Source organism: Mchenga conophoros, linkage group LG16 (assembly GCF_057382185.1).
Source record: "Mchenga conophoros isolate Kocher_MC1m ecotype Shallow Benthic linkage group LG16, M_conophoros_male_GT1.1, whole genome shotgun sequence".
Lineage (NCBI taxonomy): Eukaryota > Metazoa > Chordata > Actinopteri > Cichliformes > Cichlidae > Mchenga > Mchenga conophoros.
The window spans coordinates 38,059,398-38,081,450 of NC_140541.1; the positions used below are offsets into that span (position 1 = coordinate 38,059,398).

At 42.8% G+C, this 22,053-nt stretch overlaps 1 protein-coding gene across 2 annotated transcripts in view; it reads left to right on the forward strand.

Annotated features, from left to right (window-relative positions):
- lrp1bb (low density lipoprotein receptor-related protein 1Bb) overlaps positions 1-22,053 on the forward strand; it is a 265,411-nt gene that overhangs the window by 68,004 nt on the left and 175,354 nt on the right. For both annotated transcript variants that reach the window (XM_085250161.1, XM_085250162.1), the window contains exon 2: positions 2,356-2,475. In XM_085250161.1, coding sequence (XP_085106287.1) covers positions 2,356-2,475 — 120 coding nt within the window. The remainder of the gene's footprint in view (positions 1-2,355; positions 2,476-22,053) is intronic.

The window sequence follows — 22,053 nt, forward strand, 5'->3', positions numbered from 1 at the left end:
GAGCACAGCTCAGAAAGCTAACACCAGAGAGCCAGAGCACCGGCTCCTGGTTGGTAGAGCAGTACAGCAGGACTCTAAGACCAGGCCTCGATTCACTACAAGAAAGAGTGCGACTCACTGGCTCGTGCATGGATAAGAGTGTGCTAGTAACATTCATCAGAAGCTCAGTGGGACTGTGGAGGTGCAAAAGGTCCTGAAGGGTGTTTCCAAAAAGGAAACATCATAAAAACTCTTAAGGTCATGAAAATGATTTTAGATTTAGCAATTCAATGACGCGTCCAAACAGCCAGGTCGCCGCACTCGCCGCTCCCGTGTCAGCGCAGAGCAGGCACACTGTACCCCCCCCCCCCCCCCCCCCCCCCTCACCCCGTGTGTTTAGATGCTGCGCCATGACTTAGACGCTTTTGGGGGGAGGGGGGGGCATGTGTCTTTGGATATTGGATATTATTTATATTTTCACCAGTTGTTGTTGTTGATTTTTGTATTATAGTTTGTCAACAGTACTTGTTTGTTTTAAATTGTTTACTGGTTTGCTTTTTATTTATTTACTTTATTTCAGATTTTTCTAAAAAAAAAAAAAAGTAAGTAAAATGTATTTATATATATATACAGATAAAAATCACGAAATGCCAAATGAAAAGAATGGGAATACAACAAATAACAATGTAAAACAGTAAAATACAACATAAAAACAACAAATTAAAAACTTGCCTGTATGAAAATGGCTTCAGCTGATTTTTAAAAGCATCAGTGGATAATAAAGCATTTTCTATTTAACCATAAGCTTTGTCCTAACTTTGTCCTGGGTTTTAACTATTTAGTAATAAAAAAGGAATCATCATAAAAACACTCAAGGTCATGAAAATGATTTGAGATTCAGCAATTCAATGACAAAAGTATCGATATCGGTGATACTGGCTCGTACTTACTGGTGTCAGATCGATACCAGAATAAGCAGTATCGCGCACCACTGCTGCTTTCTTCCCTTAATACACGAAACTGTCATTTAAAAACGACTTTTTGTATTTACATGAGTTTTTTTTTACTCTATTTTTAAAATTGTTTGATGATCTGAAAATGTGAGGAAAAGAAAAGCCAAAGAAACCAGGAAGTGTGTGTAACTGTGGTTCGTCCAAGACTCTAATATGTAATTTGTTTGATGTTGAGAGAAGCTCAGTGACACTGGCTTACGTGGAAATTATGTGCTGCTGAGAAATATTGAGCTCAGAAGGACAAAATAAAGCCGATGTGCTGCCTGGACTTACCGTTTACCTGAATCTTAATTATTATTTTTGTTTAAGGTTTCGAGTGCTTTCATGTGTAATTTTAAAAATGTTCCCCTTTAAAAATTGAGAAAAGCACTTTGCATATAAAACAAAGGCCTTGATTTAAATAGTAAGATTTGAAATATTGCATCAGAGGGAATACGAGGAGCGGAATGGATGAGATGTTTGACCTTTTCAGATTTGTCCCTGGGTGGTGCATTTGCCGGAGGGTGCCGGGGGCAGCAGTGCGTTGAATTATCACTCCCACTGTTGAAACGCTCCAGACCTGATCCCACACTTGCTTCACTCCCACCACTAATGGGTTAGGAACACACTGGGAAAAAGATGGAGCGAGCGAGCAGGAGGGAGTTGGAGCCCGTCTGATTGTCCGTGGGTTAAGCTTCGAAACAAATTGCAGCTTTCGCTCTGTGCTGAGGGGAAGTAACGGCAGGTCATAAAGCTGGTGTCATTCTGCAGTATGATCGAACTGAGTCTGTGACAGCTACCGGCAGGAAACGTGTCAACGCTTTGATAGATGCTCGCTGTATTGAAAGGCTATGATGACTTTTTAGTTGACTGGGCTTTCACTGAACTCCGCACAATACCGAGAAGGCAAAAAGATAAGAACAAACTCGCCGAGTTGCTTTGGAATAGTTTTCCAAGTCACGAAGGACATCGCGTCTTTGTTAGAGTAGCTGTCAAAACCACAATGCCCGGGCAGCGCCAGTTTTTTTTCCTGTACAGAAATGTGTGGCCTCCTGTTCTGATAAAGACCTGCGGCCTGCAGACGACATGCCGCTGACTTAAGGACAGCTCTCTGCTGATTGTAAGCGAAGATGTGCATACACTCTATGTTTCTCTCGACTTCCTGCATTGACGATGATAATTCTGCGTGCAACAACGCCTCTGCACACAAGCATTTGCATTGAAAGTGACAGAAGTCACGTCGTCTCCATTCACTCCTGTTGTGTTGACGCCCAGCGCATGTTTTCTGCTGAAACATGCGCTCATGCATGCGTTTGCTCAGTACCATCACCTCATGCTGCATCTCTTCTGTCTCCTTCTCCACCCCTCTGCTCACGCCATCCAGACATCTTGTGCGACGTAGGGGAATTTCACTGTCACAACCACGACACCTGCGTGCCCGAGGACTGGCTTTGTGACGGCGAGCCCGACTGCCCCGATGAGTCCGACGAAACTGATCACGTGTGTAAGTTTCTCATTCCATCCATTTCTTACTGATGCACAAACACCTGCCATATGAAATTCTGCCATAATTCCTCATTTGATACAAAGTTTCATATTTGCAGACTCATACTAACAGCACACAACATTATCTGTGTTTTACCCAAAAAGGTAACGTTGTTTCTATTTGTTTCCTGTGGTTTCCTCCTTCATGCAGCTTTGGTGATTCTGACGAAACTTATAGAAACAAAACATAATTTAAATACATGAAAGGAAAAAAATGTAAATATGTGATTTAAATCTATGATTTGAATCCAGGTGAATCCGATTGTGGATGTCTGCTACGGGTTGTGAAAGTATGCATGCAGCATTTACAGTCACATTTGACACTTTGACTCATTTTGATGTGACTGAGATAAACTGAAGTTGACCACAGCTGCTGATCGACTCTGTGCCTCCTTGGATTTCTGCGCCTTTTGCGATTTCCTCTCTTACTGCAGCTAACAGGCTTGCTTGCTGCATGTGATGTGGCAGCACTGAACACAGGTGTGAGCCTGAGTTTTGCTTTTCTGTGTTAGGCTGTGATAAACTGGTGACGTGTCCACGGTACCTTAATTCTTACCTAATATATCATGCCATTCTCTCAGCACACAACAGTGGGATAGTTGGAGTACTTTTTAAATGAACGCGACACATCACCAGAAACGCTCGTCCCCTTTAGATTCAGTTAAATAATGCATGTAGACATTCATTTGTCTTGCAGATATGCGAGTGCTTGGTGCACTGCTGTGATTACTCACCGTCTTTAGTGTGTTATTATTACCTCTGTTTACAGAAGTGACAGTCCAATGAACTTATCTGGAATATGATGTTTTCAAGAGCTAATGGAGACGTGTCTGATCTAGTTTAAAACAAAAACATTGCAGCGATCACAAAGCAATTACTTGGTGGGATTATTGCAAGTGCTGCATGCAGACGGATATGAAGAATCAGCTTTTCCCATCCCAGCACAGTCGTGCAAACCTTCATTTATCTTTCACATCTGATTGGTTTATGTATAATCTCTGGGGCATTGTTATTTACAAACATATATTATCTTTAATAAAGAAACGCAGCAGCACGTTCGCAGTACTGTGACATAGATGGGTCTTTGTAAATGATCGCGACGCTGTCACTGTAACGCAGATGAAAAAGGTAGCACAACTAAATTATTAACATTCAGCCCAGGTTCCTCATCAGTGTGAGTTATCGGGCATAATTAGGACTTTATAGTTTTGGCAGTGACATCTGTGCATAAATTGTCCACAGCGCGCAACAATTATTTATGCCCTCGCCTGCAAGAGGTCATGTATCATGTAGGCTTCTCGTAGCTGCTCTGCTTGTTGCAGAGGAAGATGAAGGACCTGATTACGTACGTCTAAATTAAATAATTACACTTAGCAGATGTTCACAGCTGTATGCGTGCTCGCTAATGTACAACAGTGCGTACGCAACAGAGATGTGGTCTGCTGCAGAAACTCCCCTGCCTCTGTGCATGCTGAGATAAAGCAACAGCCCTCTGACATTAGACATGATCAGAAAGTACAGACGGGACCTCGTAGGATGGGTTGTCTTTCTCAAGATAGAAAAAGTAAAAGCAGATAGCATGACATTTACTGCTGTCTCTTTGTTGATAAAGTGGATTGCTGTGGGGTTTTCTGTGCTACATATATAAGTCAACCTTTAATATCTCAGACGCGGCTTATTGCCTTTTTCTAAACACATCACCACCATTATTTCCAAAAACAGTCGTGTAGGACAGCATGAAGCTTTGACTGCTACAGAAACTATAGACTAATGTTCCCTTCCCTCACCACATACGTTAGCTCTTTTCGTTCCTTCGCTTGCCTCGTGATTTGAAAGATGCTTTCGTTGTTGATGATGGCCGGCGAGGCCCAGCGAGCCGTGTGTGGTTGGGCTGTGAGTGCAATTGTCTGGAAAATAACCGGGACTGGACGTATGCGTCCCTAAGAGGAAGGAAGATCATGACAGGAGTTGGTGAGTGAATGGTGGGTAATGAGAGACTCTCCTTCATTACTGAACAAGAGCCTGTAATCATACCTCTGTCGCGATTCAATGCAACATATGATTGGACAAGATGGGGAACAAAATATTTTACATCAACAAAACTGAACAAGCTGCCAGCTAGGGCTGCCACAAACGATTATTTTGATAGTCGACTAATCAGATCATGGATCCACTGGACGTAAAACGTGCAGCTTATTGCACCAGCAGCATCTGCTCTTATAAAACTATCATTAGCTTACAGCGGGAAATGTTTCAGGTCTGTGCTAACTAAAAATAAAGACAAGATGATAGTTTAATAAACCTTTAATGAAATTTGCAGATTGTTTCGGTTTAATAAACTCAGCCGTCTGCTCCTTGCTATCAACTCTACACAGCTACATTCTCGCCTGAAAATATGTTAAACGTTTATTTTGTGACCCAGAAAGAGCAATAAGAGTAATATTAAAACTAATTAGCTGCCGCCATTGTTGGAAACTGGAATTGGCTGGGCCGCGCTATGAATTCTGGGATAGGTCGGGCCATGAAGGATACTCCCGACCCATCCTTCAAGGACGCATTTGGAGGAGTCTTTGAATTTGGACAGCCTTCATCACGTCGCTGTGACATAATTGGCCTACAAATGTGGCCTCGAGAGGATGCGGCCTGAATCTAGAAACAGCTATGATACAGCTTCTTCTTCTTCTTCGGGGTTTAACGGCAGCTGGCATCCTTGTACATGCAGTGCTGCCATCTTCTGTTTCAGTCCGTTATTACACTCTTAAATCCTGCTACTTATTCCTGCGTCTTTTGGGATCTTACAAAGCTTCAAACGACGCGTCGACTATTAAATCAGTCGACATAATCGTGACTACTCGACTAATCGTGGCAGCCCTTCTGCCAACAAGTGTCATGTTTATAACCCAACCACCAGCACTGAGTAAGGCCCCACTCAGTACCTGCTTCCTCCATTTAATAAGCAAAACAGAACAAAACTTTCAAAGTGTTTTACATCACAATAGATTTTAAACTGAAAACCCAGTGAGCATTGATGAGTTTTACTTCATGTAAAACGGGCACACTGGGCCCCGCTGGCTGCTCCCAGCAGACGTTTGATAACTTGTGTGATTGGCTGCTCTGCCACCTGTGATCCCTGTGTGACAAAGGCTTAAATATGACAGATACAACATAGTTCCTACTCTGTGGCCATGGGCCGAGGCTTGTGCTCTAAAAAGACAATCAATTATGTGCTGGCACTTTTTGTTTGCTTTACCTTGCAGAAATAAGACCTTGCATATTCATCTAAGGAATTTTGCGTGGCTCATTACAGTGGATTATCCGTTGATTAAATCCGGATTAGATCAGCTTTGCCTTACAAACAAAGACACACGATTGGAAAGTGCTCTGCCTTCTGAAGCGGCAGCAGAGACTGCAATAACCAAGCTCCGCAATATAGGACGATGTTTACCAAGTTAAAATAAAATCAGAGGATATTTGAAGTTGTGTAGTTTATTTTGGGCGGGGGGGCAGTGAACATTACACAGAGGAATTTGTTATCTTAACACATAAAATAGCTAATACACAACAAAATTCAGTGCCATTGATGGCCTCTTTCCTTCATCCTCTGGCTCAGTGAGAGAGATGTAATCACTGCAACTTCAGAGTCTGTGGGGAGAAGGAAGAGGAAGGTGGCCTTGGATTGCAATACCTAGAGACAAGAAGGAGGCATCAGCTTATCCTATCAGCCGCAGGCCTCACGGGATTGAACAGATGATGACAGTTATTTAGGGAGCTGTGAAAACAGGCTGCTTTCAGGAATGGCTGAAGAATACTGAGCAAAAAAGGCATTTCTCCAAATGTGTAAGTGTGGAAACAAATGTTTTTGGTGGTCAGGCCTTTGCTCCGAGGGCAGCTAGCATCCTGGGTGGGGAAAGGTAACGTGAAAAGATTTAGTATCTGCTCAGAGTCGAATAATCGCATTCCAAGTTTGTGCATCCCAGTTAAAAGGAAGTCAAAATGTCAAGGCAGTCTCAGGACACAGCATCTGCTCTTAGCTGGCATGTGTGATAAAGTGGGACAGTCCTAATTCACTTTCTGCAAATGTATTTTATAAATACTTCAAGTGCTAATGGCTGTCATCGTGCAGCTCTCTCTCAGTCTCTGCATTCGCGGTACACGCTGGCACGCAGCGTCTTAGGACTTTAATCCTCGGCGAATCCTTCAGGAAAGGATTTCATGGACTTGTGGCTGGTCTCAGTAGCGCTGCCACGAGGAGCTTTGTGATTGTGGCGGACGTGCAGACCTGTGAGTCCTGTGATAGAACAGTGACTCCCAGAGGAAAAGACAATAAAAGGGGTCAGTGGCTGACTTCAAAAACATGGTCACAGAATCAGTTTCATGACTGTAGCGTGGCTCGACCCAGTCACACCGATGTTGATCTCAGCGAGTCGAGGCAGCTGTTCAAAGACGGCTCTCTCGAGGGCTCCGTCCTTATTCCCCTTTAACAACAGGAAGGACTCGTCTTACCAAGCCTTCTTCTAAAGCGTTAATCAGCAGCCCACAGAGAGCTTAGAACACAACGTGTGATCAAAAGGGAAAAGATGAAATAAAATCTGATCCATGATCCAGTACGTGTTCATCTTGTAGTTATATTACTGACTGTAATTTAGTTACTTAGTTCCTGACGTTTGTTTTATCTATGTTTGCAGTACGGTTGTAAAATTGTTACAGACATGAACTGGATGTTCAGATGTGTAATGTTCCTAATATTCCCACACCTGCCAATAAGGATTCGCCTGAACACTTGACGTCTTATGTATCGATTGCACAAGAGGCAACCTTTCATCTTTAGCAACATTCCCACTTTGTCTACGTCTTTCTAGGAACAAAGCTCAGCCAAACACACAGAACTTTTATTTTACCTACAAGTTATTAGTTCAGACTAAAAATTGGATTTAATTTTTTTATGTATCTATGAATAATGCTTACAGTTACAAAACCTCCACGAGTAAATTCAAAGGTGGAGAATGAGTGGATGGAGTGTTTAGTCTTTGTTTAAATATTTAATCACTAATAAGCGGATCGATGGTCCACAGACGTATAAAGAAAAGAAACGAGCAGCAGCATTTCCTGGTTGGATGTTACTGGTGATGTCAGAGTGGAGGCGGGGTCAGGTGTTAATAAGCGTCACAGGAAAGACCTGCACATCATTTATGCTCCTGAAAGCAGGATTTATTTTTTCATATACTTTACAGTTTTTTCTGCTGCATAATATCTGCTTTATTACAACATGGTTATAATGTGTTATAATTCAGGGAGTGACACGTTTTCATTCTCAGGCTGTAACATATTTAAACCCTCTTTTTTTCTATTTGTTTCTATTTTCAAAGCCAATTATTTTTAATAGCTGACAGATCTGGACTGTGGACAGTTTTGCAGCATAAACATATTTTACAGTAGAGCCATGCTGCTGTGCTTTTTGTGCATAATTTGGTTTCCAACAGCGTGCCCGACGCCAGACAGTGAGTCGAGTCTGCGTTGGCACCTGGAGATATGAAGGTCAGCACTGGTTTTCAGCCTTTTCTCTTCTATGTCACGATCACTTTCTTAAATATCGAAGATGAACTCTGCAAAGTCTCGCCTGCACAGCCAGAAGTAAATTGGCGCATAGAGCGTCGCACAAAGGCAGGATCAAGGACTGTGTTGACCAAAGTGCCTCTGAAGAAAAGACCAGTATGGAATGTCCACATTTCCCAGTAAGACTGAACACTGCAGTCTTTTCTTCCATATGCCTTCCTTTAGAGATACAAACAAATATCATCATTCAGCCAGAACAACACAGCACGGTCAGACACTGTTTGACCGTGAGCTGAGCAGTAACACCTGCTCAGGTGAGCAGCTGATTTAACTAAGATGAGCAGCATCACCTCTGGTGGTATATTTATATACTGGTTCTAGTTCCACCCGGGGCCAATAAATGAATTGAATCTCAGCTTGAATGAAATAAAAATAACACTTTTAAGCTCATTAACTAATCTGACTGTTTGCACATCTGGATGTGCAGCTGACAAAGCGCCTGTGGAAATGCTGCTTAGATGTGCGGTCTGTCTGCGGCGGCGCTGCAGACGCCGTTCTCGCGCATTCCAGGCTGACTGTCAACAACCTTCAGGGTCTTTGTTATCTGGCAAGTTCTGCATTGAAATAAATGTATCACAAATGTGTGTGGGGACCGTGAGACTTGGCGCCGGTAGGTTGGAGGTTTAGGGGGTAATGTAGCGTAGCACCTTGTTATCGAGCTGAAGGACTGGGCCTTTTGCATTATGTAACGTTTATTTTCCTTCCTCTTCATCTCTGCCTCCCTGCTGAGTTATAACACTTGTGTTGACTCATCAGAGAGGAAAAAAGAAAATTACATATACCATTATTTTAAATGTAGCTGCTTATGTGCTGGAACCAGACCACAGGTTATTAGAAGCTCATTAGTACGTCGTCATTTCCCCAAAAAACAAAAGTCAGTCGGGCATCACTGTCCTTTGCTATCAGCACAATGCGCTGCACATACATCTAGTTGGCAGGCACAATAATTTGGCTTTGTTTGTTGTAGCAGGAGGCGCGAGGCTTCGAAATAAGACTTTTAATTTACTATTTCTCTCCCTCTCTGCATTTGGAGCAGAACTTATGTACACTTCCCCAGGCTTGTGCCATCTGTTTCACCAGCAGTCTCAGTAGGCAGGAAACAGACACAACAAATACCGCGCGCGCCTGTGCACTTGGAAAGAGTCGTTCCCACGAAGCCACGATATGCTTTTAAAAGTCTCTGCGATTAAAAATGGCTTTTGTGTCAAAATGAAATCGGCGCATAAAGGCAAAGTCGTCTTCGCTGCCCTCAACGTGTCATGTGCTCACGTTCAGCTCTGCGCTCGCTGCGTTGCCCTTCCTCCTGCCGTTTAACACGTTTCCACATGCTGCAGCGTTTTGTCTTAAGCAAAACCGTTAGCGGGAAATTTTGGTTGCCTGGTGACAATCTCGTACCCACACTATGTCTCACGCTTGTCAGGAGTGATGCACTGGGAGGAGCACGTCGCTTCTTTGTCTTTGCTCTCACAACCTCCTTCTCAACAGCTAAGCTGCACTGACACATTCCCCCTTTTGTATTCCCTCCTAGTACAAGTGTTGTAAAGGACAGCGTCCCAGCTTGTCACCTGCAAAACCGAAGAAAAGAGAACATTTCATAAACTTGACGTGCTTGCTGTCATGGAACCGCTGTGACATTTAAGTGCTAAAAGCTACATTATCTCCCTGCTGCTGCAGCAGAGAACAAAGCATCAGTGTGATATGAGCTTAAAGTCAAAGTAAACACAGAGGCACGTACCTGCCGTGACAGCCAATCAGAACATCATCCCAGTCGTTGTGCTCAGAGTGCTTTATCTCACACTTAGATGGCAGCCAGGACTTCTTTCTGCATCCGGATGAACCCGAGACAATAACCTTCATTTTTTAATTGTGCATAATCTAACAGTGAAATGAACGAGCTAAAACCATCACCGGCGTTGTAGTTCAGTGATTACTCAAGGGGAAGCTGGGTTAGTGCCAGAGGATAGTTAGAGCAAATACATGTCCTCCCAACAGCTATGTGTATTATACTTTAACCATGGTCCTCATTAAAGTGTCCTGCGAGGCAAAAAATGGCTTATTTACAGGCTGATGATCAATTGATTTACCCCGTGGGCCAGCACACCAATTTGGGCCCTGGAACTTATTAAATAGTGTGAAATATATATACATAAATGCAAAGGTCGAGGCTTCTCACTAAATCTATCCAGAGCCTTTTTCTTTGAAGGGCGTGTGGTTGGTTTGCAGTGTCACCACCGCGCCTTCACTTTGGATTATTACTTTTTAAATCTGATAACAGCTGGAGACACAAACCAAGAGAGTCTGAAGATTTCTGTGTTTATTCATGAGAAATCATTCAAGCATGAACTGTTTGGAAAAATATGAAGGAATTCTGTAAGTCGCTCAAACTTAAGGTAGGAAAGGAGTGTCCTGATTGGGTGCTTCCATCTGCACTTGTTCATGGAGCTGTTCGCACTGTGGACCTGAATCAAACGTTTATGGGCTGCAGCATGGTGGTTCAAGGTTCAAGGTTCTTTATTTGTCACATGCATAGTTATACAAGTATAACACACAGTGAAATGTAGCCTGACACGCTCCTCGACATGTGCAAAAAAATGGGGGGGAGTAGAGGAAGAACATTATATATACCGTAATTGTCGGGCTATAAGCCGCTACTTTTTGCACAAGCTTTGAACCCTGCGGCTTTTAGTCAGGTGCGGCTTTTCTATGGATTTTCCATGATTTTTGTGATATCGTAAGAGGATTTGTTTTGTTTGTTCCGCTGTTGTACGGCACTACGTTGCCTGGCGGAAGGATCGGGGTTCAAGAGTGGTATGTTAGTCACATGTCCGTCCGCCAGGCAACATAGTGCCGTACGAAGTAGCGCGAAAAACAAACTTCAAAGTAGCGCTACGCGTTCAGCGGGAGGCGTGGATGACGAGCGGCGATAAACTTGCGAAAAGCAAGTTATGCCCAACTCCACCGGTGGATTCTGACAGCGTGGAAAAGTGCGAAAACATCCACGATCACCAACGGATTTTGAAGGGCTGAATGCTGCATGATGAAGAGGAGGACACCGCCACGGCCCTTCTGAGGGTGTTCGACTCTGACACTGACAACGAGGATTTGTTTGGTTTTGAAAGTGACAACGAAGGAGAGAAGCGGAGAGTGGATGACGAAGCCATCCTGAGCCTGTTTGTATCCGACATTGGAGAAGAGGACTTTGGTGGTTTTAGAGCGCAGGAAGAAGAGAAAGATGGTGAATGACTGACTTTTCTTCTTGTTAAAGCCGTGTCACTGCACCTGAGCCTAAAAGGTAGTCCGGATCTATTGTTCTGGTGTGCTGTAGGTTATTGTTATGTACTACATGTGCAAATATGTACCCATAACTTGTTTTTCAAAATATTAATAAAAGGGGTGTGTCTCCAAACAGCCATCTCTTTCCTGACAATTCCCTTTGTGCATATTCTCTTACATATGATAAGTCAACATTGAAACACCTGCGGCTTTTAGTCAGGTGCGGCTAATGTATGTACAAAACAGGATTTTCCCCTGATTTTAGCTTGTGCGGCTAATATTCAGGTGCGCTTTGTAGTCCGGGAAATACGGTATATATATATATATATATATATATATATATATATATATATATATATATATATATATATATATATATATATATAGGATGAGACAACGAACATCCAAGAATACATTGGGAAGATGGCCCCAACTGACCAAGTGCTCAGTGAATACCTCAGGCAGCAGAAACCCAAGAAAGAGGAGGGAGACGAGGAACCATCATGGAAGGACAGGCCCCTGCACGGTATGTACCACCGGCAGATAGAGGAGGTGGCTGATATCCAGAAATCCTACCAGTGGCTGGACAAAGCTGGACTGAAAGACAGCACAGAGGCACTAATCATGGCAGCACAAGAACAAGCTCTGAGTACAAGATCCATAGAGGCTGGGGTCTATCACACCAGGCAAGACCCCAGGTGCAGGCTGTGTAAAGATGCCCCAGAGACAATCCAGCACATAACAGCAGGGTGCAAGATGCTAGCAGGCAAGGCATACATGGAACGCCATAACCAAGTGGCCGGCATAGTGTACAGGAACATCTGTGCCGAGTATAACCTGGAAGTCCCGAGGTCAAAATGGGAGATGCCCCCAAGGGTGGTGGAGAATGACCGAGCTAAGATCCTGTGGGACTTCCAGATACAGACGGACAAAATGGTGGTGGCTAACCAACCGGACATAGTGGTGGTAGACAAACAGAAGAAGACGGCCGTAGTGATCGATGTAGCGGTTCCCAATGACAGCAATATCAGGAAGAAGGAACACGAGAAGCTGGAGAAATACCAAGGGCTCAGAGAAGAGCTCGAGAGGATGTGGAGGGTGAAGGTAACGGTGGTCCCCGTGGTAATCGGAGCACTAGGTGCGGTGACTCCCAAGCTAGGCGAGTGGCTCCAGCAGATCCCGGGAACAACATCGGAGATCTCTGTCCAGAAGAGCGCAGTCCTGGGAACAGCTAAGATACTGCGCAGGACCCTCAAGCTCCCAGGCCTCTGGTAGAGGACCCGAGCTGGAAGGATAAACCGCCCGCAGGGGCGTGCTGGGTGTTTTTTTTTTTTAGTTTTTTTTTTTTAATGGTATATACTAGGGGTGGGTTTTTATAATCGATTCATCGATTAAAATCGATTCTGGCTTGGATAACGTAAAATCGATTCATTAAAATCCTGAATCGATTTTTTAATATAAATTTATTTTGTCCGAAATGCCAGAATCTCTGGTGACATCTCACAAAATTTCAACAACCACCAAACAGTAAATGAGAGCAGGTACAGGGATTCTGCACATAGACTTAAACACACAGCGCGACCCGCGGATCAGAATCAGTGAGATGTCGCCTTTCTCACAGTCGGGGCTGAAAGCCGACAGCTCGCTGATCCGGGTCCGCGCTTTGTGTTCACGCCCTTTATGCGCTGATTCTAAAGCTGTTAGTTTGATCTCTCTCCAAACAATATTGACCGAATCAGCAGCAAAAGAAGATCCAAACGCTTCACATAAACATCGTCATGAATTCACTCTTTTACTGTTTTGCTTCCATTGCGATGCGCAGCTCTCTCTCTCTCTCCCTCTCCCTCTCTCCCCCCCCCCCCCCTCTCTCTCGAACAGTTTCGCTTTCTTCATTATTCGCTTGCTTGTTACACAAGTCTACTGTTGTTTACAGCGCTGTCGGCCGCTGTTTTTTCCCCTTTTACATTCTTCTGAAAAGAAAACCTCATTTCTGCTGTTCAATACTGAACAAATTGAAACTTTTTAAAATTATTCAAAATGCAAAATGCTTAGCCGTGTCTCTAATAAAACCGCTGTAACGTCAGAGGTAATGTTGATTAATTAATGGTTTTCTTTCGTTTTTGATGTACTGCAGAATATTTTTATAAAATCCCAGGCCAGGAAAATCACCTTCATGTTTTTCTGTGTTTTATCTTCAGCTACTTTGACACAAAGGCATCTGCTGTGATGCTCACACCTTGGATAAAGTCTTGAGAGTGTCAGCTTCCTTTTTATAGATACAAAAATATGTAAATGTCGTGATCTGAATTATATCTCTGACTGTCAAAATTTCCCAGATTTAAATCGAATCGAATCGAATTAAATCGAATCGTGGATCGAATCGATTCGGGACCTTGTGAATCGGAATTGAATCGATTCTAGAAATCAGTGACGATACCCAGCCCTAGTATATACACTGGGTGAATGTGCAGTAGTAGCAGCAAGCAGGTGAATTCTGTACATTAATATGAATAGACATCTGACTATTTTACAGGATAGACAATATAAACATATTTAAAATTAAAGGAATTGAAATGTACATTGTGCCTTGGTTTAGTGTCTGGAAGAGTCCTGTCTCAGTCAATTATAGATGATGTGAGAGGGCGGGTGTGTGTGTTTAGGGCACGGATGGCTTGGGGATAGAAGCTCCTCTTGACTCTCTCTGTCCTTGCCCGGAAGATGCGGAACCTTCTACCAGATTGCAGAAGTTGGAACAGTTTGTTGCCAGGATGGGACGGGTCCTTCAGTATCTGCACTGCTCTAGTCCGGCATCTCCTGGTGTAGGTGTCCTGAAGCGGGGGGAGAGCAATCCTGCAGCAGCGTTCTGCTGTACGGATCACTCTCTGGAGAGCTTTTTGGTCCTTCACACAGCTGTTCCCAAACCACGATGTCATGTTCTGTGTGAGGATGCTCTCCACAGCGCCTGTATAGAAAATCCTGAGGATCTTTGGAGAGACCCTGAACTTCCTCAGTTGTCGTAGGTGATACAGGCGCTGCCTAGCCTTTTTGGTCTGGACCTGAATGTGGGCAGCCCATGTCAGGTCTGAGGAGATGTGGACACCAAGATACTTGAAGGACTGCACCCTCTCCACTGGAGCTCCATTGATGATAATGGGCTTGTAGTCTCTGTGCTGACCCCTTCTGAAGTCCACCACCAGCTCCTTCGTCTTGCCGACGTTCAGCTGGAGGTGGTTGTCCTGGCACCACGATGCCAGATTCTTCACTTCGTCCGTGTAGGCCGCCTCATCGTTGTTGGAGATGGCACCCAACACCACTGTGTCATCCAGTGGTGTTGGGTAAGTTACTTTAAAATAGTAACTTAGTTACATTACTAGTTACTTCTCTCAAAAGTAACTCAGTTACTTCAAGTTACTCGTTACTTTCAAAGTAACTAGTTACTAGGGAAAGTAACTTTGGTTTTACTCAGAATTCTCTTGTTAATGTGTTGCTTCCATAACTTTGCCAGTCTTCTAGCTTGCTTACTTGCCACAGTGCACTGTGCCACCTACCAATAGAAAGGAAAAGATAATGTGCACATTTCCACGAGAGAAATCCCACGCCTGGACCGTCATTGACTGCTGCCATGATTCTAGCCTACGTCACAGCGTCATGTGCGCCTTTTACATCCAACACAAAAACTGCAGTCGTGGTGCTTTGATTGTACTCAGAACTCGGAAATTCTGCCTTCTGAATAGGAAGATGTAGGCAACAGCAGACTGAAGATGAGCTGCATACAGGGCTGGACTGGGACAGAAAATTGGCCCGGGCATTTTGACTAGAGACCGGCCCACCATTATAGGAAAAATCATAAAGCCTTTGAATGATAATAAACGCTGTTGTGACAGTGATGTACACTGTTCTGATGGTATATATGTATCAATCTATCAATCGTTTGTTGTAAGATTCAGATAATTATTTTTTAAAAGCGAGACATTTTAAACGAGAATAAGAAAGAAAAGTATTTCTTTGTGCCCCCCTCTCCCTTTTAATGCCCTACATGGACCCCTGGCAACACTTTGCTAGACCCGCCCCTGCACAGTTACCAGCTGTCAGCTACTTAGAAAAGGATCCTGGTGTTATTTGTCTCTCAGAAACACTTCATAACTTCAACTCATTCATGTCACCTAAAAGGTAAACCTGTTTCTCCATCACAGCTCTGATGATTCAGTAAGGACATCTCCTGGTTTCATCTTCATGTTTCCCTCTCACCACATATACAAACCATATCATGACCAGCAGCTTTACAGCTGTGGCTCCAGCAAACATCAGCTGATACTAGAAATTAATATTAAATAAATTCTAACAACAGCTGATCAAGCTTAAACGTGCTGCTGTTGTTTAGCGCGACATCCGCTGGTTTCCTCTTTCGGCGCAAAGTGGGCGATAAACAAACAAGAGAGCCGATCAGCTGATCATTGATCAGTTTCATGATTGAAGTAGCAACAGGAGAGGGAGGGGGAGAATGAAAAAAGAAGAGGCAGCTGTGCAGCGTAAAGACACAGAATAACTCCAGCTTTGTGCCTTTTTCATTGTAGCTGAATTACGGGACAAACTGTTCCTTTTCACCTCAATAAGAAATAAGTAATATTTTCTCTGAATACCAGACGGGACGGTTGGCAACTCTAATAACTTATGAACAAAATAAAGTTCAACATCATTAACTTCATAGCACCCACCCAGCTGTATAGAAACTCCGTCATGCTAGCTAGCACGCAGTACGGAAAAAGTCAGCATAACGAAAATAAACTCCACCTAAACTTGGTTCATATCTGACCCAGAGAGACTGCAGGTCATAACTTCTTACCTGAAGTTCAGTTCACACTTGGACCGGCGGCCGCCTCGGGTCTCTTTTCCTTCTGCGTCCCTTTTCCTTCATCCACCTGCTGGCCTCCACCACTTGCTAATGTTACTGAATCTGTGGAAGCTCCGCGATGCCACCACACGAAGTAACGAGTAACGAGCCTATCTAAATCCCAGTAACGAGTAACGCGTTCCTGATTTTGGCATAATAACTAGTTACCGTGCTCGTTACCACAATAATAACGTAGTTACTGTAATGCGTTACTTAATAACGCGTTAGTCCCAACACTGGTCGTCAGCAAACTTCACAATGGTGTTGGAGCCATGGGTGGCCACACAGTCTGAAGTGTAGAGGGAGTAGAGCAGTGGCGAGAGGACACACCCCTGAGCTGCTCCTGTGCTGTTTCCATAATAATAATAGTGGAGTGTTAAACAGACTAACCACATGTGCCCCAGGAGTTAATATTAAAAGTCAAACTGCCATCTTATTTAAATGTCATGTACAGATTGTTTCATAAAGTGTGTGTCAGCAGGTTTGTTATAATAAACTTTTACAGAAACGTTTTCAGCCACAAGGCTTCAAGACGGGTTTAGTTAAAAGAAACCACAGAAGATGAGAGACAAATGGCTCGTCTATTGTGTTTCTTCTGCAGAAAATCTCTTTAAAGAACAGCTCCAGTTCTTTCTAAAAAAAACAATAGCGACATGCCCATCTGTACTCTGAGAGGTTTATTTGTTGCTGTTGTTATTCCTCCCTAAAGCAATTTCAGTGTAAGTGAAATCCACACTTCCCATTTTGTGCAAAAGCAGCATTCAGTTCAGCAGCAGGATAATGTGAGGCCCTGGCAGTTATACAGCTGTAGATTCATACAAGTCACATGTCTTTCAGTAATAAAGCCAGGACCACACACACACACACACACACACACACACACACACACACACACACACTTCAAACAATGCTTTAAGGACATTTTGTATCGACTTGTGTTTCACAGCCACGTATCTGTGTGAGGCCCTGAAGTGATATATTAAGATGATTTTTGAGACCAGTGAACAAAAACACATATAAGATTTTTCATTTGTTGTATTTTGAGTTAAATCACATCTTAATTCCAAATTCAGCGCAAACACTAATTAAAACACATCTCTGGCTCCAGCCGTGCTGAAGCTCACTTCACTGGGAAGAAGCCAGTCTTCCCATCACGTCCATCCTGTGATCCAGCGTCGCGGTGATTAACTGTCAGATGTTAAACGAGCGCACTGACAGCAACACGTTATAAATGAAGACGCTTGTAAACCGATGTTGGAGATGCCCATGACCATTCAACCTTTTCATATAACTCACAGAAGCGAGTGTGAGAGCTTCTTCTGAAATTAATCGAAGCAGCTTGTATGATCCATGTACAGCACAGTGACTGATGAATGAGCTCTGTGTGTATTTCTGTTAGAAAACTTCATTTCTACAGAAACACTGTGTTTGTGTGCAAAGTAAACATCTGCATTAGTTTTTATTATTAATATAATTAACAGCAAATATTTAATAACATTTTCATGCATGTCTTGATTAATAATGTTATTTGATGTGTTGTAGACACATTAAGTGTCTGTTTGTTCCAGCATCAGATCCTGTGCAGGTTTCCAGCTGACAGTGAATTCAGCACGTTTCCATAATAATAACTGGTCCCATTCATTCAGGCTGTAAACGACTGTGTATTTATGTCTTTAATGAAACTGCAACACAGTGACTGATTTTAATGGCATCATTATTCTCACTGAATACTCATTTTAAGCTCCAAATGCAGTTCATTGTATTTTTAATACTGTGACACTGACTGTGGAATATTTACATGACATTATTAACATTAACACCATATTACTCATCACTGTGTTCACTTATTTGTTTACTGGTTTTCAGTTAATGGAAACTGTCAGTTTTTTCTTTTTCTTCGTTTGTCTTTATTCTGTGAAGTGCTGTGTCATTATTCTGTCCTGCGAGTGCTTATTTCTCTCCAGAGGCTGATGTATTGATTCTTTGCTGTACAGTATATGGCTGTCACGGATGCCAACACCTGCCTTATTCCTCTGTGCAGCAGAATGAAACTGGGAATTATGTGTGGGAATAGATTTGATGGAATACTCAGTATAATTTACAGGAAATAATAAGTCATTGCACACAGGAAATGAGTCAGAGGGGCTCTGTGAACATTATTATTTGGCTCTCACTGACTGCACCCAGCACATGTAGCAAGTAGCAAATAATGGGGATTTTCATTTGGTTGATTTTGACCCGGACAATGTTTTATTCAGCGGAAAGGCACTCAATCTGGACTATTAATGCAACAAAGGTGAGACAAGATTTAAGGTTTTGACATCAGCACAAATACTTAAACAGGCATTACATTTTATTTCTATTTTATTATCATTATAATAACACATGGAGAAGTGTAATTTTACATTCATTCTACTTTTAGTAGAGCCACGTTTCAGGAGTACGCTAAAGAGGATCAACAGATAATAAAGACATCAAAGGTTATGCTCCTGTCACATGTTCACGCCAACATGTGCAGCTATGTTTTCCATTCATGCAGTCTGCATGTAGATCAGGGCCTGGACTGGACAGTCAGACGCACTAGATGTGTTTGGAAATTCATTCCTGGAGTTTTATTGTGTTTTGAAGAAGTTTCAGAAGCAGAGACAAAAACATTTCAGTCTTTTTTATAAACAAACTGTTTGTCAATATGAATGGTTTTGGAAAATTCTGTAACAGACTGAATGATCTGTGTGGTTTGACTGGTTCAGTCGATGACGTCATCGTTTAACCGGTCAGAGTGGGCACGCTCAGTTTTGCGCAACTATTTTTAAACCCCTGTAGCTCTGCAACCACGTAAGCTAGTGCAATATTTTGTTTTGCATATGAAACTGGAGGAGTTGTACTTACATCTTATGCCATCAGCTTGTCCTCGGTCACGGTTTCCTTCCACATAAAGCTTTGCAAAAACTGCATAAAAAGCACTTGCAGCAACAAAAACATAATATTCCAAAAACACGCTTTGCCGATCCGATCAGCTGTTTGTAACACTTCCTACGTCCATCAGCGCGAACTATCGCATGTCTGCCATGACCTGCCCGAAACCGGAAGTGACGTCATTTTCGCGGAAATGTAGTTTTTTACCATCAGGGCCTCATGAGCCTATACTGGTGTTTTTAAAAGTTATGTTTGACTTTATGACTTTCTGTGTCGTTTCTGGGATGCTTAGGACTCATATTGCACTGCTGGAAATAGTTTATTTTGATGCAGATGCTGCTTTTTTGCAAATTTGCAGTATAATATTTATTTTTGTTTTTCCTGCAGTGTATAAAAATTGTTGTATTTCAAAAATAAAACTATGAAGACACTCAAAATAAATTTCCTGTGGTGGGAAACTATTTTGTGCAACTTTTTTGTATTTAAAGTTTTGAGGGATAAGCCTCTTAAATTTCTCTAACTAGAAATATATGTTAAAAAAACAAAAACGATTTTAAATTTTTTTGGAGTTTATTGCACATTTTTGCAATTTATGTAATTACTATGCACTTAATGCAGACATATTATTAAAATTTAGGCTGTAATGGTTGTATTGATGTATAGCAACTTGAAATGCTCCCAAAAATGGCTCCACACCATGTAAACATATAATATAAGCTCTGGCGGACTTGGTTCTATGGTAGGTCTTAAAGGGTTAAGGGTTTGGCTGTTTCACTGTGTGATGGTTGTTAGTGTGGTGACCCACCAGGATCAGGTGCAACACCCTGTTGGGGTTTTTTAAAAAGCTGTTGTGTTGCAAGTTTAAGAATTGATCATGTCAAAAGAACAAAAATATTACCAGTTACATATGGCCTGCCCAGTATACGCGTCTTACTGGCCTGTTTTTCCTGTTAACGGTTACACTATTTAAAAATAAAAAAAAAAGTTTTATAAAAACTTTAGATTATGGTTTGGAGTCAAACGTGTTAATCTTTCTTCACAAACAACGTTTTCTTTTGTCCTTAAAACGAAAGGAACTTTTAGCCCGGTATTTATGTTAACAGCAGTTTTTATTTTAGAGCCACTTCAAGAGAAGATGGCACAGGGACAAGGCCGCGTGGAAACGCTTGCACAGCAGTAAAGTGATGGTCTTTTGTCCCTTTTGATGCTGAGGAAGTCTGCATGAGTTATAAGGCACAACATATATTTCTTTTAATCTATCAAAGATTAAACATTTAGTCATCCTGTAACGCAGAAAGTTTGTTTCACTGTGTGGAGGAGCGCAGTCCTTGAAGGCTCTGAGTAGTGGGAAATAATGCCTCTTTGTTGGGGGGGGTCAGACAAACACAGAAGGAAAAAAAGCAGCTCTTTCAGCTGAATGCAGCATTTCAAATACCAAGGATGTAAAGGTCACACAGGAAAATAATTCTTTTAAATAGCCCTAACTACCACTGGGCCTTTCATAAAGAGGCCATGCTGAGGAGAGCTGTGCTTTAGGCTTGTTCAGATGTAGCTGTGATGGCAGCAAACTCATGTTTACCACATTGCACATAATCAGCTCGCATTTTTGTAGTTCACTTTGTTGCCAGGGAACTGTTGAAGTCTCAGCAACATGCTTTGGATGACGCACTTATTTTGTGACAAGTAGCGGCAGTGCACATTCATAAGCCGTCCAAGGTTTGTCTGCCTTGTTGGTGCAAACAAATCACGCTGAGGGTTTGGAGGCTCGTCAGCGGCGCTCTCACATGGTAGAAATATACTGTTCAGCCACAGCATCACGGAGGCCAGGCAGGATAATGCAGGCATGACAGCAGTGACTTCACATCATATATGTGCTGATGGGTTAGCCATTTATAGGACTTCTAGATTCACACAAACACACAGCTGATACAACTGGAATATGAATACACCCTTTACACTGAGGGTATTCTTCCACACCTGTGACACAGCTTATGAGCGATGTGAGAGATTTATGTTACCACCACGTGCTGCAACCTTTTTTACTGTGAATCCTGTGAGAGTCAGTCCTGCTGCTACTACTGCTATTAGCAGGGTCACAGTGTGCAACACACCAAGATCAGCTACGATGGCTGTGGCTAACGACACAAACACAAAGCTGGCTGGAGCTGAAGTCCCACAGCATTTATACCAGCAGGTTCCTGAGGTCCACTGACCATCTCAGCCCCACAACAGCCCACAGGTTGTTTTAGTTTTAGCCTGTGTTTACTGTGGCAGAAAAAGTATTTTAACACAGCAGAGAACGGGAGCGTTTACTCTCATTCAAAGTAAAACCTGCTCAGCTCCGTGTCACGTGTCAGCGTTCCTAAATGTCCTTTCAGGAATATTTCCCTGGGTTTCTCTTGGACAGCTAGCTGTGTCTCTGCTCCTGCTCTGTGTCTGCCGTCTGCACGGCTCGGCTCTTTTTTCACTGCAGTTTGCATGAATGTGGTCGCCCATCGGCGTGAAATGACTGGTTTTCATACAGAATTAGTCCACGGAGTAATCCGCCGTCGCATTTAGCTTTTTGAGCTCTTATTGCTACAGGGCAAGTTAGTCTCTCGCCTGCACGCTGGTGCGTGTGGATGAATATGCTGGGTGATTAGGTCAGCTGGCAAGTTTTTTTTCCAAGTTCTGTGTTTACTTAAAGTCAGACTCGACACAGAAATGACTCGTGTCAAATATCATTTGTAGCAGCGTCACTCTTCTTGTTTCCCCGTACAGTATATCTGCAGTGATGAAACATGGATTCACTGCAGCCGCTCATATATGAAACACAGCAGGTGAAATAAACTAGAATAATCATTT